Source organism: Hemicordylus capensis, chromosome 1 (assembly GCF_027244095.1).
Source record: "Hemicordylus capensis ecotype Gifberg chromosome 1, rHemCap1.1.pri, whole genome shotgun sequence".
Lineage (NCBI taxonomy): Eukaryota > Metazoa > Chordata > Lepidosauria > Squamata > Cordylidae > Hemicordylus > Hemicordylus capensis.
The window spans coordinates 454,869,155-454,887,160 of record NC_069657.1 but is presented as its reverse complement, the minus strand read 5'-3'; the positions used below and the strand labels follow the sequence as shown (position 1 = coordinate 454,887,160).

At 48.2% G+C, this 18,006-nt stretch overlaps 1 protein-coding gene across 1 annotated transcript in view; it reads left to right on the top strand.

Moving 5' to 3' along the window:
* ELP3 (elongator acetyltransferase complex subunit 3) overlaps positions 1-18,006 on the top strand; it is a 119,165-nt gene that overhangs the window by 65,567 nt on the left and 35,592 nt on the right. The window contains exon 10 of the mRNA XM_053249380.1: positions 12,138-12,331. Coding sequence (XP_053105355.1) covers positions 12,138-12,331 — 194 coding nt within the window. The remainder of the gene's footprint in view (positions 1-12,137; positions 12,332-18,006) is intronic.

Here is an 18,006-nt window from a genome sequence, read left to right as displayed (position 1 = left end):
AGCCGCTCTGGGAAGAGCAGAAGGTTTCAAGTTCCCTCCCTGGCAGCGTCTCCAAGATAGGGCTGAGAGAGATTCCTGCCTGCAACCTTGGAGAAGCCGCTGCCATACTGAGCTAGATAGACCAATAGTCTGACTCAGTATATGGCAGCTTCCTATGTTCCTATGTACCAGCTCTCCCTCTTCCACAGGGGCTGTCTAAAGAGAGGCACAAGGGAGACATGAAGCATAGCCGCTGTGCTGAGCCTGCCGAGAGCCACCACTCTAAGGAGAGTCAACGAGAGGCACTCCCTCTTTGCCCAGTTTGCAGAGGTTTCCCTGAAGGAGCAGGGTCCCCAAAATCCTCAGGACCTGGTCTCAAGAGGAGCCGTGTTCTGCTGAGAAGGACAATAGAAAGGTGGCAGGCTGGGAAAGCGGGATCCACCTGGATTTCTCACGCAGAAGCCACCAGCTAGTTCTTAGGCTACCGGTCTTTATAGTGCAGATCTCTAGAAGCAGAATGCTTAACAGCTGGAACCGAAAGGAGGAGGGAAAGGTGCTTTCTCCATTCTTGCATGATTACTTACTCTCTCAGGACTTTTTCAGCTGGTACTAAAGCATCCTATCACTTAAAAGCCTGCTGCTGTTGACAGGCAGGCAGCCACGGCTCATGCAAAAGCTCCCTGTGCCTTTACCCCATTAGCAAAGACAGGGCAGAAGGTGTTTGATGATCAGACCTTCAAAAAATATATATTTCTAGAGCTCTATTCAGAATTCCCTAAATGCCTGAAATAATAGCAGTAAATTGCAAACAAATTGCAGTCAGATGAACGACAGACAACTTAATGGCTGGGGTGCGTTTTTTCTTTTGATAAATAAGCATCTTGGCAATGAGCCATGGCATATTTTTAGAACCTGTTTTCCTCGACCTCGAGGCTTGTACTTTGATGTGGATTATAGCTATAGGTTCACAGTGAGTGTGTGTGGAGCATTGTGGATGCGTACACAGGCTGGGCTGTAGCCCTGAATGTTCCTGTCAAAATAAGAGGGAACATTTCGGCTTATTGAGATATTTATCCTTCTCCATTCCAAAGACTCAGGATAACGGCACATTTTAAAAATCCTGCTCCCCCCCCCCCCCCCGCAGTGCTTTCTGGCCCACACGGAACTGTGACATCAAACGTGTGTGTGTACACACATGCATACACATATGCATGTGTGCACTCACGTGACATGCATGCTTCCTTGTACAGTGGAGGATAGGGTACAAATAAATATCTTAGCCATCAGCCTCTGCATAAGCAATCTACAATTTTCTCTTGCCCCTTACTTGTTCTTGGAACTCGTAAATAGTGAAACTTTTTCTCAAGAACTGCTTATGAATCATGGCTTGACTGTGCTAAGGGCAATTTAGAGAGCTGAGTGGAAACCTTTGCAGTCATTACCTCCATTCTGCCCACGGATTGATTGTTTTGCTCTTGCATCTTGTTTCAAACTTCTTAATTAGCTGCAATAGGAAAGTCAACTGTGTTAATTAAATTGTGCCTTCCCCCCACCCAAGCAGCGTTGGTCCAAGCCCAGAACGTGGTGTGCTCATGAAATCGCTTGCTCACTTCTACCTCTTTGCAAGGCATTCTTGCCACGTGCTGCTGAAGAGAAGACTCGATGCCTGTTAGTTTTCTTGCCCACGCTCCTCTTCTATGGCTGATGTCCCTGTCTGATGCTCACCTCCCTCATAGCATAACAACACAAGAAGATTCCCACTAGATCATTCCAAAGCTCTGTTAGGTCCAGTATTACGCCTCCAGGAAATTCACAAACCAGGCTTGAAGGCAAAGGGTGTCAAACTGAGGCCCTCCAGATGTTGCTGGCCTACAACTCCCATCATCCCTGGCTACTGGCCATGGTGACTGGGGATGATGGGAGCTGTAGGCCAACAACAGCTGGAGGGCCACAGTTTGACACCCCTGCTCTAAAGGGTTAACAGGAAGGGGACCCCTGTCGTGACTGACAGGCTGGTGCCCTCCAGGGCTCAACCAGTCAGTCCACCAGGTGGGTGGGACATGAAAGCTGCAGGGGCAATTCTGGGAACAAGAAAGGAAGTCAGCAGAGAGTGCAGGTGAGCATGAGGTTGGCTCCCTCATGGCAGAGGCTACAGGATATCCTCTCAGGGTGAGAGATCTGCAGGAGGCTTGATTCTCATCAGGAGTTTGAGTCCAAGGGAAAGGAGCCCGGGCTTTGGATTCGGGATTTAAGTCTAGGGAAGGAAATTGCTGAGTGAGCAGCATGGTGTCTGCTCCAAGATGGTGACTGCAGATTCTTGAAAGACAAGATTGCAGGGGACTTAGCTTACCAGGAATTTTGGTGAGTTTTTAAGGGAAGGGAAGCCAAGGAAGTTTAGGGCAGAAGAAAGTGTTTTAGTAAGAACTTGCATTAGAATTTCTGTTCCTTTGTGTGTGTTGCTGTGCATACCTCAATATCTGTTGTTTCCCCCACTTGTAACTGAGAAACTGAATTACCTGAGTAGTACTGCCTTAAAAGATCTGGGCATTTTTGAAATGCTCTGTAACCAAAAAGCTGGAACATAAGCCAAACTATTTTTGTAGCAATTTAATAAAGCAGTTTCTTTTCTTTTCTAAAAAGTCCTACAGAGTGCTTGGTTTTCTCTGGAAGGCTAGGGTGGGCCCCTAGTGCAAACGACTCCAGCAGGGCCGCTATAGCCAGTTACCTTGTTGTCTCACCATGTGTAGGCATACAGGTGGAAGGTTTTTATATTTGCCCAATAGCAAGATAAAGAGAGAAGTCTAGGCTGTGGCACTCCAGCCCAGGCTGTCCATTCTCTGCTAAAAGGGTGTCTGGTGGCAGCATTTTAATCTACCGGCGGTCTAAAGTAAAAAAGTTTCAAAACAGAAGCCCACTTAGGCAGCTCGGCAGGCATGACTCAGCTATCTGTCTCCACACGTGAGCTGGTTCTGAGACAAAGGCTTAAATCTGCTACAGGCGCATAGTCACTGAGGCCTCCCCTAACTTCCATGAATTTCTCCAATCCCCTTTTGAACCATCTAAGCTACTAGCCATCACCATGTCCTGTGGCAGTGAATTCTGTAAATTAATTGTATGAGTGGGGTGTGTGTGCATCCGGGCTTGCATCTTAGATCACCTGTTTCATCTTTTGCTCATCCTATACAGCAAAAGTTACTGGATGTGGAAAGATTGTTTTGTTTGTTGCTGTCCTTGGTGCTGCTTCGTATATGATCTCCACAATTTCTTTCCTGAAGATTAGAAAAATTGTCCGTTGTAGTAGTGACAGCGCAGAATATTTCTTAAACAATATGGGATTTGGCGACATCTCTGGCAGCGATTGGCTAAGCTGCTCTGATGTCACAGAGAGATGGGGCAGGCACAAGCTGCTATTGGCTGAGCTCTCCCTCTCTCCTCTGTGGTTTTATGTGTCCATTGGGTCTGCATTACCTTTGTGTGTATACTAGTGTGGCATCCAGCGAGTCAGTAATGCCCTCCAATCCATGGGGAAGGGAAAGAGGAAGACTCATCAGCAATGTCCTCTGCTCCATGAGGGGCTGACTTGCTTGCTCCTTCCTCCTCTTTCTTGCATCCATTCATTGTTGACCTGAACCAGGCAATGGACAAACACGACGAGGACGAGGAGGAGGACGAGGACCAAGCAACTGGCATTGCTTGCCATCTCCTGCTCACATCCATCAAATAGCTCAGGCACCACAAATTTCCAGATGCCTTGTCAAACCCTGCAATCTGCCACTAAATACCGGTTGTCTTCATATCTTCCTGTGGCTTTCACAGAGGCCTCGGATCCAAAGCAAAGTAGGATGCAGGACTTAGATGGCCTTTGGGTCATATGCAGCCGTGCCCTTCTTTCCTGGGTCCCACATTCCTGCAGATTTGGCCATCTTTGGTCAGGGTATTCCACAACCCCAGACCTGTAACAGAGGAAGCTCCGCTCTTGCCCTGCCTGAGGAATCGCTTCCTTGAAGAGGGCATGCAGAGCTCTCCTGAGCTCAGTGGACAGACTGGTATGGGGAAATTCTCAAGTGGGCAGGGCCCAGGCCCTGTAGGGTTTTTCTTTCTGCCTTGGAAACATTTTTGTCCCACCTTCCAATTAAGAAAAAGAGTCCAGAATGTTTATGCATTCAAAATGAACACTACAAATCATTTTTAGCCTACCTTCCTTAAGGAAAGTAAGCTTCTGAGGTCACCCAGCTGTGTGTGTGTCCGTGTGTGTGTCCCGCTATTAGCTTCACAGTGCCTGGGCGGATTTGAACCAAATTTGGTTCAGAGTTGGAGGGACACACCAGGAACACTTCAACAGCTTAGTTTGTGATGATGTCATCCACCCCAATTCAAGAGGGCGGATGCGTGAATGTTTGAGGTGGAAGTGGGCTAACTTGTTAAAATGGTAATGATCAATTTATTATTATTATTACATTTATATCCCGTTCTTCCTCCAAGGAGCCCAGAGCATTGTACTACCTACTTAGGTTTCTCCTCACAACAACCCTGTGAAGTAGGTTAGGCTGAGAGAGAAGTGACTGGCCCAGAATCACCCAGCAAGGATCATGGCTGAATGGGGATTTGAACTCGGGTCTCCCCAGTCCTAGTCCAGCACTCTAACCACTACAAGAACAACAAATATTTATATACTGCTTTTCAACAAAAGTTTCCAAAACGGTTTACATGGAGAAATAACAAACAAATAAGATGGATCCCTGTCCCCAAAGGGCTCACAATCTTAAAAAGAAGCATAAGATAGACCCCAGCAACAGTCACTGGAGGGATGCTGTGCTGGGGGTGGATAGGGCCAGTTACTCTCCCCCTCCCGCTAAATAAAGAGAATCGCCACGTTTAAAAGATGCCTCTTTGCCCAGCTAGCAGGGGAGCTAATTAAGATTATAGTGAAAGGAAAGTAGGCAGATTAGTTCTTACCAGAACATCTTGTTATAAAATACAACGGACAGTAAAACTGCAGAACAGGTTTAAATCCTACCGGCAAATAGCAGCAACCTCATGGTTAAACGTTAGCAATGGGAGCACCCAGAGAAGACCGTCCGATGACTATTGGGCAGGTTCATGTGGAAGCAGGCCGTCCTTGAGATGATCAGAGTCCCAAACTCGACAGGGCTTTAAAGCCAGCTCTTGGAGTTGTGCTCGGAATGGGCGGGGCGGGGAGGCACATGTTTAGGAGAGACATTCTGGCTACATTTTCTCGGTGTTCCCCTCCCTCCCTCCCTCCTCCTCCTCCCCCCCCTCTTATGTTCTGCCTGTGTTGTACCCTTGCAGCCAACCCCTAAACTATGTGCTGCTTGTTCCTAAAAAACGTCCAGCGTCCGTATATCCTGAATGGATTGCTGGCATATCTTCTCTTGTGTGCGAAACTTGGAAGCATTTTTGTGAAGATATTCTGTTACGTGTAAGCCTTGAGAACAGGATTACAGCTTTCTTTAACAGGTTGCTTCTTATCTTTTGAGCAATTTCTTGCACTAATCTTCCAGTTATTTTATATCACGCCGTCCTAATCGCTGCAAAGGAGAATGAGCTGCTTTGTAAGTCTGTGGAGTTTGGGAGGCCATAGCAATAGGAGAGAGAGAGAGAGAAAGAAAGACCAATCCCGATCTACAGCAGACTTTAATGCTAAATCCCCCATGGGAAAGTGACAAATTTATTACATTTGTATGTGTAAACAGCCGAGTGACTGTTTTATGCCCTGCGGGTTCGGAGACAATCAGCGAAAGCGGTTGTGGCTTTGAAGAGTTATTCTTAGGCGTCACTGTTCATTATTCCTGCCAGCAATGCAGGAGCAGATAAGGAAGGCTGTTTCAGCAGAGTTTGAGATCACTGGCTCTCTCAGCCTGCCGGATTAGCAGCACAAAATTAAACTTCTGCCTGTTGCAGGTAACCTGCAAAATGGCCACACTGGAGTACTTTTCTGGGCAGATACTCGGCTGATTAGTGCAAAGCCAAAAACTGCTCACCAAAGAGGGGTTTTTCCAGAACATCATATGCAGTCTTGAAAAGTACCTCCCTACACCCATCCCCGCAATGAGATTAGCATCCAGTAGTATCCAATAAGATTCAGTTGCAAATTCCGTTCTTGAGGAACAATGCCAAATTCAGCTTCTGCGTCTACTTTTCTTCTCAAACTCTGCATTCAACTGTGTGTTTTGCATAAGTATAGCAAGAGTAAGGTGAAAGGGGGAATGTCCAAGATGATGCTCCAAACAATTTTGTCTCCCGTCGTGTTCTCAGTGGTGGTTTAATGTTCATACTCCAGAACATTAAGGCTGCTTTCAGATTGTGCATCAATTCAAGGCATGATGCGCAAGCAATCAAATGCATTCTCAGCATTGCTTCATTCTCATCCTTTTAACTGGGTTGCTCCTGCAGTGTGCCTCAACCCACCACCTCCTTTGTCCACTTCAGCTCTATTAAGCTCAGCCAGAATTCAAAATGGAAGCTGTCACGGTCTGGTAGTAGCCACCCTGGTGGAGAAGGGCGAGCAAACCAACCTCTTGCTTCCCCCACTGTTGGGTTTTTACCACTGCCACCAAGAGGAAGCCTCTCCCCCTTGACTTCTCCCACCAAACAACCCACAGTATCTCTTGGTCTCCAATAACAACTCAGGTAAAGCAGGATAGCCAGTAAGTGTGGGGTGGGGAACAAAACTGGGAGACCACAAGAAATCTGAACAAAGTTGCGTCTTTACTTAGAAAGAAAAACCAAGCGTTCCAATTGATAGTCTTAGGAATTGTTTTCTGAATATTTGTGGTTTAAAAACACCCCAAAGGGTAATAAAGCAAAATAGGATAAACACATTCAACTATCCTGCTGCCTAAAACTATGTCTCTAATGCAGCCAGTCTCACCTGTTCCTCTGACATAGGCAGATGCCATATACTGAGTCAGACCCTTGGTCCATCTAGCTCAATGTTGTCTACACAGACTGGCAGAGGCTTCTCCAAGGTTGCAGGCAGGAGTCTCTCTCAGCCCTATCTTGGAACCTTCTGCTCTTCCCAGAGCGGCGCCATCCCCTAAGGGGAATTGGCTCACACATCCAGTCTCCCATTCAGATGCAACCAGGGCGTATCCTGCTTAGCTAAGGGGACAAGTCATGCTTGCTACCACAAGACCAGCTCTCCTCCTTCAAGACCTCCAGCCGCTTTCTTCTTTTTCTGGCTTTCTTCTTTCAGTCTCTCTCTGGCTCCCCATCACCAAAACCTCTTTCCAAACTCTGCCTTTCGTACTCTAGAACAACTCCCTCCCCTTCTAAAGCCACCAGTCAGAAGGGCTGATACTGCAACCCTTGGTTTCTGTTACCTGGGCCTGCCATTTTAGGACATACCGCATGACTCTAATAGGGCCCAAAATGGAGGACTTCATCTCAGCTTTCCTCTCAAGCCTTCAGTTCTGCAGGCTCATTGCTCCTTACAGTGAGCCCCATGAAGATGCCCCGTGCAGAGAGGAAAGGAGAAATATTCTCGCCCCCCGCCCAACAGGTCTCCATTCCCCAGCAGCCATATTCATCATCTACTTTTCTATCCTGCTCTTCCTCAGAGGAGCCCAGCATGGGGTATATGGTTCTGTTCATCCTCATGACAACCCTGCGAGGTAGGTTAGGCTGAGAGATCAGTGACTGGCCCAGAGTGAGTTTCATGGCTGGATGGGGAACTGAACCCCAGTTTCCCTGGTCCTAGTCCAACACTCTAACCACTACCCCACACTGGCTCTCATTTATATCCGTCAGGTCTCTCTCTTGCATGGGCAATGGCCAGAATGTAAGATATCGCTTGCTTGTGTGCCTTGTCCCAGATATCTCTGCCCGCCCGCCTATCTGCTCCTCCTCCTCCAGTTCTTGGCCTACCTGCCTTCCTCGCAGTCTTTTTGTACCTCTTCATTTGTCTGCCTATTTAGTTTGCTTATACTCTGCTTTTTTACTAAGATTGGCTCCCAAAGGGACTTAAAATCCACACAAAGGTCCGAATGCATCGATGTATTTCGGTCTTTGGCCAGCATAAGTGTGACATCCTCAGGGATTAGCAAGTGTGTTGGGCAACAGTCTTTCCTGGGTGCTGGCAGGCAGCTGGTGTTGTGTTCACGCTCCCAGAGGAGGCAGGCGGAGTGGCCGGTAGCCTTGGGGGCTGGCTGGAGGATGAAGATGCCCACCACCTCTCCCCCAGATCAGCTTCTTCACTTCCCTGCAGAGTCTTCCTGGCCCTGGCAGTTAGAACATAAGAACAGCCCTGCGGGATAAGGCCCAAGGAGGCCCATCTAGTCCAGCATCCTGTTTCACACAGTGGCCCACCAGATGCCGCTGGAAGCCCACAGGCAGGAATTGAAAGGGGCATGCGCTCTCTCCTGCTGTTGCTCCCCTGCAACTGGTATCTAGAGGCATCCTGCCTTGGAGGCTGGAGGTGGCCTATAGCCCTCCGACTAGTAGCCATTGATAGACCTCTCCTCCACAAAGTTATCCAAACCCTTCTTAAAGCTATCCAGGTTGTTGGCTGTCACCACATCTTGTGGCAGAGAATTCCACAAGTGGATTATGTGTTGTGTGAAAAAGTGCTTCCATTGGTTGGTCCTAGATTTCCTGGCAATCAATTTCATAGGATGGCCCCTGGTTCTAGTGTTATGGGAGAGGGAGAAGAATTTCTCTCTGGCCACCCTCTCCACTCCATGCATAATTTTACATGCTTCAATCATGTCTCCCCTTAGTTGCCTCTTTTCTAAGGTAAAGAGCCCCAGATGCTGTAGCCTTGCCTCATAAAAAAGATGCTCTAGGCCCCTGATCATCTTGGTTGCCCTCTTCTGCACCTTTTCCAGTTCTACAATGTCCTTTCTGGGTGCTGGCAGGCAGTTGGACAGGCATCTTGGCTCACACCTGGCTTCCAGCATCTTCTGCCTCCACGGTGACCCTGTGTTGGATTTGGTCCTGACGCTCTGTCCAGTTTGGGTTCCCATACTCCCAGGAGTTTTACTTTCCCTCCCCATGCATTTGGCTGCTCATGGCCCAACAAAGGCAAGCCCTATGCTGGTGCCAGCAGTGTGGGGAAAGGGAAGCTGCAAGGCTGGGGCTTTGGGGGCAACCAGCACTTGCTTTCTTGAACTGGGCCAGCCATGCTAATGCCCCTAGTCCTCCGTCTGCTGATCGGATTCATAGTGATTGGCTGGCAGGCATTCTTCGTCTTTAAGAGGCTTTCTGTCCTTTTAGCTGCCACGGGTTAACAAATTTACTCTTGTGAAATCACACATTCGCATTTACTTGGGGGCGGGTGGGGGCGATTTTGTTGTCGACCTGCCGATTATTTTTCTTGCACTGACTTAACTATCCCAGGGTCTTTCCCCTTAAGCTGGACTCTGATGGGCCTGGCCAATTTGGAGGATATTTTTCCTACTAAAGCAAGATAATCACCTGTCTATAAGGCACCTGATTGGGACTGGAATAGGGGCAGCAGCTTCGCCGTTGAGTAACTGCCCCTTCTACATTGATGGAAAACCAGCAGTTTCCTGGCACCCAAATGACTAATTTTGTACCAGTTGCATCCTGATCGTTTATGCTAGCAGCAGGTTTACAAGGGCGTGAATGAATGGAACTTGTCAATGCCATTAGCAGTAATAACAGTGGAGGAACGTTTCTTCTGCTGCTTAACCGCCCCCCCCCCCAAAAAAACCCCAGACTTCTGCTAGCAAAATCAATTTCCATCCCCATAAAATATGTGTCGTGACTAGCTTGTCTGACTCGTATGTTGAAAATGTGCTGGTGCTGGTGCTGCGGGGTTTTATTGACATTTTGCGGTCTGCAATCCATAGAGCAGCAGATGCCCATTCAAATAACGCCAGCTCCTCAGAACTCGGCTGTACCTGCCGCGTTTCAACCAGCGGGTCTCCCGATAACTCTATTCTGCTTGCGGCGAAAAGTTGTGCCCTGCGATTCAAGGGCTGTGCCCTCGGCGAACCAGGGCAAGTGCTCTTAGGGGCTCCCGCAGGGGTTGTGCCAGAGCAGAGCTATATGGCAGGATGCTGCTGGGAGCTGGTTGTGGACAGGAGGAGCCACTCTCTCACTTCCGGCTATCACCTTCTATGGCGGGGTGGGGGTGGGGGGTTAGTTGGTTGGGAAGAGGAGGTGAGGTGACTGTTCTGTGCTGGCAATGTACTCATGGGAAAACAGTCGACGAGGAAGGGTGCAGTTCCTCATGAACTCCCTTCTTGTGCCCAGCGGAGATGGGGAGTTTGTCTTGCCATAGCGGGCATGAATTGTCACCTTGGTTTGAATTTGGATGGGTGACCACACAGGAGCACTCTCAGCTGTAAGGTGTGGGGCCGTAACTCAGTGGTTTGATCATCTGCTTGCATGCAGAGGGTCCCTGTTTCAATCCCTGGCAGCATCTCTAGGTAGGGCTGGGAAAGACTCCTGCCTGATATCTTGGAGAACCACTGCCGGTTAGTGTAGACAGTACTGAGCAAGATGGACTAATGGTCTGACTCAGTTTAAGGCAGCTTCCTAAGTTCCTAACATCTATACATGTAGAAGCTTTATCCAGTTTGGGGACCAGATCGTGCCTGGCTGCACATTAGGCATTGTGTCTGGGCCTGCTGGACAGGGATGTCATGTTTGCATTGAGACAACACATTTAAGCTCCAACATATGTTCAAAATATTCAGTTGTTCCCAGATTTCAAGTTGGTTATTCTCAAGGCATCAAGGTTAGTCAGCATCATCCAGAGAGGAAAACCATCATATGACCTAGGAGAATTGAAAACCAACCAGGCATATGAGATCAAAACAGTGGAGAAAGGCTCTGCCTTGCATGTGAATTGAGCATTCATAACAAATTTCTTCCTTGCTCATTGGATGGATGGGTGCTTTCCATTCCCTGACCGGAGCCATTGACAGTCCAACGTGCCCCCTGCTCCTGTCCTGATCACCACTTCCAGCCTCAGTTATTACTCCCTTTAAGCAGATATTAAGGCAATTCACACCATCATAATTAAGGTAGGAGAAGTCTCATAAGAACAGCCCTGCTGGATCAGGCCCAAGAAGGCTCATCTAGTTCAGCATCCTGTTTCATACACAGTGGCCCACCAGATGCCGCTGGAAGCTACAGGCAAGAGTTGAGGGCATGCCATCTCTCCTGCTGTTACTCCCCTGCAACTGGGGCTCAGAGGCATCCTTTCTTTGAGGTTGGAGGTGGCCTATAGTCTTCCAACTAGTAGCCAATGAAGTTATCCAGCTCCTCCATGAAGTTATCCAAACCCCTCTTAAAGCCATCTGAGTTGTTGGCTGTCACCACATCTTGTGGCAGAGAATTCCACAAGAGGATTATGCATTGTGTGAAAAAGCACTGCTGTTTGCTGGTCCTAAATTTCCTGGCAACCAATTTCATGGGATGACCCCGGCTGTAGTGTTATGTGAGAGGGAGAAGAATTTTTCTCTCTCCACTTTTTCCACTCCATGCATGATTTTATAGACCTCGATCATGTCTCCCCGTAGTCGTCTTTTTTTCTAGACTAAAAGCCTCAGGTGTTGTAGTCTTGCCTCATAAGGAAGGTGTTCTAGGCCCCTGATCATCTTGGTTGCCCTCTTCTGCACCTTTTCCATTGTCTACAATGTCCTTTTTTAGATGTGGTGACCAGAATTGTACACAGTACTCCAGGTGTGGCTGCACCATAATTTTGTCCAAGGGCATTACAATATTAGCCGTTTTATTTTCAGTCCCGTTCCTAATGATCCCTAGCATGGATCACTCCTTCTTCAGGAGCTGAGCACATTCCCATTTTCCGACTGTGTGTGGGTTCAAGACAAATTCAGAGGCCCCGGCAGTGATTGTGTGCTGATCAGCCGCTGGGTCGGAGGGCTTTTTCTCCTGCCTAGCAGCTGCACCCAGGTCTTTAACGAGATAGGGGGGAAAGTCCTCTGACCCAGCAGCTGCTCAGCACACGATCACTGCCGGTGCCTCTGAACTTGTGTTTAACTCACATGTGAGCAGAAAGTGGGACAGTGTGCAGCTCCTGAACAAGGGGAAGAGGAGACTCCTCCTCCCCTAATCATGGTCGTGTGAGCTGCCTCATCATTGGACAATAGGGCCATAGCCAGTGTCTTTCATTCCAATCTCTGTTCTGCATTCTGATTCTGCAGGAGTTTTTTGAGAATCCCGCTTTTCGTCCAGATGGCATGAAGCTCTACCCGACTCTTGTGATCCGTGGCACTGGCTTGTACGAGCTTTGGAAGTCTGGGAGGTACAAGAGTTATCCTCCCAGCACCCTCGTGGACTTGGTGGCAAGAATTCTAGCTCTTGTGCCCCCGTGGACCCGAGTGTACCGGGTGCAAAGGTAATGTGCCTCATATAGGGGGTCTGTATTGGTTTTAACAATGCCACAATTGTGGCTGGAGCAGCAGCATGGTTGCTTATTCTGTACCTCCCACTTTCCCCCCAAACCTTGGGTATTTATGCCTCTTTGTTTCAGATTTAGTGACCCCGCCAGAGTCAACTCTTGCCTTGTTTGTGCTTCTGTTCTTTAACAGCCCTTGCATCCTGGGAAGTAACTTGCTCTGCTCTCTTTACCCTCCCGTTGTCCTCCACTTCTAATTTTTGGGAAGAAATTGGGCCATTTCATGTGATCCAGGGAGAGATCATGCACCAGGCTAATCACACGGTAATTGAAGTTAGCACTTGATAGCCCAAATACATGCTGCTCTTAGAATCTGTCACCAACCACTCGGTGAGTCACTATGGATTGCATTCTCTTTGCAATCTCAGGCAAATACCCTCAAGTGGGGAGCCAAGCTGAGAAGTGATAAGCAAAGATCTACTGCAGTTCATCCGCAGAAGAGAAGACTGGGGGAGGGGGGGCAGGGGGGGGCAGGACCCAAGAGCACTGGTCAAATACCAGAAGGGCTGTGGTACAGGTTTTTACTTATCTATTAAAAAAAACAACCCCATTCTCATTGTGGAGAATGTTCCCCTCCCAAGTGATAAATCCATTTATTTGTTTCTTAGTTTGATTGTTTATATCTATGTAAACCGCTTTGGGAACTTCTACTGAAAAGCGGTATATAAATATTTGTCATATACAGTATATTGTCGTGTTTGTACTGAAGAGGTCTCTTCCATGTTGCTATTGGGCTTAAGTTACAGGAGAATAGGCTTCAGTTGGAAATTAGGAGAAACTTCTCAATGGTAAGTTCAGTTCAACCATAGAGCCAGTTACCTAGTTCTCTCCACATCACGGAATGTGGTGACAGCCAACCACCTGGATGGCTTTTAGAGGGGTTTAGATAAATTACAGAGGGGAAGTCTATCAATGCCTACTAGTCGGAGGGCTATAGGCCACCTCCAGCCTCAGAGGCGGGATGCCTCTGAATACCAGTTACAGGGGAGGAACAGCAAGAATGAGGGCATGCACATCTCTCTTGCCTGTGGGCTTCCCAGAGGCATCTGGTGGGCCACTGTGGGAAACAGGATGCTGGACTGGATGGGCCTTTTGGGGCCTGATCCAGCAGGGCTGCTCTTAGGTCCTTGTGACAGAGGCTGGACAGCCCTCTGTTGGGGATGTTCTAGCCCTTGATTTCCTGCATCAAGCAGGAGGTTGTACTGGATGGCCTATAAGAATACCTCCAACTCTGATGATTCTAGGAAGGATGGATAGTTCCAAGTCCCGGTGAGCAGCTCTGTGCTGGAATAGCAGAAGAGTGGGGTGTCGGGTGCTCATTCTCTGGCACATGGCCGGAAGCGGGGAGTTGAAGATGAAATGTGGCCTTTCAGTTTCAGGCAGTGCACCCAAAGCATATTGGCATACAGAAATATGCTGATGAGTACTGGTGGCGGGTACCCAGTGGTTGGGAGACGCAATATCCTCATAACAGAAGCTCAACCTTAAGAGGAAACATCTGAGCAGGACACAGTTAATTGGTAGTAATTGCACACTCACTGGATTTTTAATGCAATCGTTTGCAAGGATTCCCATCCCCTGCAATCTCTTCACAGCTACTCTCAGGTTGTAGCTAATATTTGATATATCAAACACTTTTTGTAATGCAACAAAAGAAAAGCTCCCCCCAACCTCTAATACACGGAATGATTGCATTTGCAAGAGCAACACTGTGAATAAAGCATGAATACCAGGTTATTCAGGGAGTTTTTGTGTCCGTGAGGATGTAGCCCTTGAAAAATGGTTCTTAGAAAAGGCATGCCACAGATCATTGGTGCTGGAGCCCACTTTGGCAGGTTTCTACAGCTGGCGTAGACTTTCTCCCCATTGAATAATTGTGGTTCATCACATGCATGTCCCCCAAAAGGAGTCTCAATTTGACTCCACCCTCCCATGTTCCTCCAAGAGTCTGTATTAGGATCATTTATTAAACCACTCCAGGCCCCTCTCTGATGCACTGTCCCTCTTTATTGGAACCCTTAAGGCAGGGGTTCTCAAACGTGGGACTCCAGATGTGGACCAACTCCCATAATCCCTAGCCACAGAAGGCTGTTGTGGCTGGGGGTCATGGGAGTTGAAGTCCAACAGCATCTGGGGACCCAAATTGGTGAACCCCTGCCATTAGAGATTTTTTTAAATTAAAGTCTCCTCTTAAACTGGTTAGCTCCAGGTTATATGGAGCTGGTCAGCCCTTCCCAATGCTACAGATGTTGCCAAGAAGGTAGTGCTCTCTGAGTGCAGCCTCCTTCACTCAACCAAAACCAAAGAGGGTAGGAAAGAGACCCCTCACAAACTTCTCCCAACAGACTCTTCCATCTGGTGTAATTCTTATTGACCAAAGATAGAGCACGTCTTGCTTTAGCCGAGACTTCAGTGGTCAGCCGATAACATTCCACAATATTAAACTCCTCGTTTATCATCAACCGGTTGATCCAACAACAACAAAAATATCACATTTGTAATTGTCAAGGCACAAACAATTCTCATAACAGCTGGCCTGCCCAAGGGTGGGAGATAATAACAAAGAACAATGCAGTTGCCATGGAATTCATCTTAGCCCATCAGATGGCTGAAGTCAAGTAAACAGTGTTTATGGCAGTACCAAAGAAGTCTGTTCAGGTGTGGTCCTGTCACAAAACCAAGAATGTAGCACTACAGAGGAAATGAGAACAGCTACCTTTTTCTGGTCTCTACAGCAGTGGATCTTCAGGACCATCTCTGTTTCCACATGCAATCTATCTCTGGTAAAATCTTACTTTTCCTTCAAGAACTTCAAAGCAGCATACGTGGTAGTTGTTAATATGTGCTATATTAACAACCAAACATCCATGTCCATGGTGCTTTACAAAGTCTAGGTATCAACAAGAGAGGAAAAGGAGGACAAGAGAGGAAGACAAGAGAGGAAAAGGAGGAAATTGAAGGCAGGGGAGCACAGATAAAGAATGTGCGATTATTTCAGCTATACAGTTTGTTTGTTTGTTTGTTTGTTTACTTAACACATTTGTATACTGCCCAAAATGCAAGTCTCTGGCCAGTTTATAACAAAACGATAAAAACAACAGATAAAAAGATTAAAACATTGCAACAATTCTAAAATTTAAAATATTAAAATTATTTAAAACACAATTAAAACAATATCTAATTAAAAGCCTGGGTGAACAAATGCATCTTGACTCCTTTTTCAAAAGTTGTAAGTAATGAGGAGGCTCCTATTTCTGTAGGGAGTGTGTTCCAAAGCCTCGGGGCAGCAACAGAGAAGGCCCGTCCCTGAGTAGCCACCAAATGAGCCGGTGGCAACTGCAGACGAACCTCTCCAGATGATCTCAATGTGCGGTGTGGTTCATAGCGAAGAAGATGCTCTCTTAAATCCCTAGTGCCCAAGCTGTTTAGGGCTTTATAGGTTATAACCAAAACCTTGTATTTTGCCCGGAATTTATCGGTAACCAGTGTAGATCTTTTAAGGTAGGAGTGATATGGTCTCTCTGAGATGACCCAGAGACCAACCTGGCTGCCGCATTCTGGACCAACTGCAGTTTCCAGACTACGTATAAAGGCAGCCCTACATAGACCGCATGGCAGTAATCAAGTCTGGAGGTGACTAGCAAAGGTGACTAGGAGGTGACTACTCCTCTGAGGTCATTTATCTCGAGAAACGGACGCAGCTGGCGTATCAGCCAAAGTGGATAAAAGGCACCTCTGGCCACTGCCTCAACCTGGGACACCAGGGAGAGTTTTGTGTCCAGAAGCACCCCAGACTGCGTACCTGTTCCTCCTGGGGAAGTGTGACCCCATCCAGAACAGGCAGATCAAAATCCTCTCCTGAGACCCCGCACAATTACCTCTGTCTTACCTGGATTCAGCCTTCAGCCTCCAAACGTTTTTAGTTACAGTAGAGTCTGGGAGGACAAAGGGAATTAAGAGAGGAGACCACATGCAGGTGTCCTGGCAGAGAGTTCCCAGCACAAGGGGAAGCAAGGGAGAAAGGGGGTGTCGCCATTTAAGGGAGCGGGAGGCTTTGGGACAGCTGGGAGTGGTGGGGCAGGCAGAGTGAAGGTCATAGGCTGCAGCGTAACAGGAGTCGACTCCTGAGAGGTGAAGAGGAGCAGGGGCATGGAGTCCTTGAAGGGAGCTTGCCCTGGACCCAAGAGCAGGCAGGATGCCTGTGTGGGGGTGGAAGGAGGGGCATGATGTGAGCAATGCAGTTCAAAAAGTGGGTAATCTCAGTGGAAGACCGAGGAGGAGGAAGAGGAGACTGCATTAGTCAGGGTGAGAGATGCCCAAGGCGCGGGCTAGATTTTCCCCCCAAAGGATGTAGAGAGGAAGGGTCATCTTTTTGAAATGTGGTAAAGGTAGAGGTGGGATAATTTGGTGACAGACTGAATAAAGGAGATAAAGGAGAGGGGGAGGAGTCAACGATCTGTGCACCAGGATGGATGGCCAGCAACATTGTCCATCGATCAGGGGAAAGAACAAGGATGCGAGGGCTTGGGAGGGGGAAGGAGGAGTCTGGTCTTAGTAGTATTGAGAGGACAATGAAGCATCCATCCTGACATTTCAAGCCCACCCCCCAGTATTTTCATAACAGTGCTGTGTGGTAGGTTATGCTAAGAGAGCCTAATAAAATGACAGGCCCAAGGGCACCACTTTGCCATTTCATTTGCTCTAAGCCACTTGGAGCATATCTGTATGGGGGGTGCGGGGTGGGGGGGAGAGACACACACATGAAAGTTGCCTGTGACTGAGCTTTGTAGCCGAGTAGAGGTTTGAACCCAGCTCTCCCCAGTTTAAGGACAGCAACCCCGAACGCGGCACCACACGGTGTAGGCTCTGAATTAGGATGCAAAGGTGGGTCTGTCCTTAAAGCTTCCTTTTGCAGGAACCTGCTCTGTTTTTCTGAAAGGTTTCTTCGTGGCATCCATTTCCCTCCAAGCCCCATGCATCACACGGCTGCCACCCCCCTGCCACGCTTCCTCTAGTTTTGTTAAAAGCGTAATTGAACTCATTTCTTCCTGGAAGTCGAATGCATAGCCATTTCTCCATCTTGCCTTGTGACGTCCTAATCTGTTGGCACCCTTGGGGGGATCCGATAAACACTTCCCTTCCGGAGAGTGATGTGGGGAGAGCAGGCCTGCCTCCATCTCGGTCGCTGTTGCAAGATGTCCGGATTTGCGTATATGAATATGCTGATGAGTCATGAGTCACATGCCCTCCCTACGCAGGCGAGGGGCTCAGAGACGTTTTGCAGCAGATGGCTACTCCTGAGTGCCTCCAGGCGCTCCAAGGCGCCACTGCACAGTGCCAGAGACGGCAAGCTCCCCAGGCTGGCTCTTGCTATGTAGGCCGCGTGTGAGGGTGCCAGAATGGGCTTATCGGTGTCCCTGTTGTGAATCAGGCAACAGCCTGACCCTCCGGAGTGCTCCAGTAATTGCCAAGAAGCAGCACTCTCCTGACGGCTGCTTCTGTTCGAATGTGGCTGGGTGGAAATTGTCTCCTCCTCCGGTGTGTCCTTTAGACCGAAAGGAGAAGTGCTTATTGACTCTAATTGCTGTCGTTTGGAGGCTGTTAATGTCTGTCGG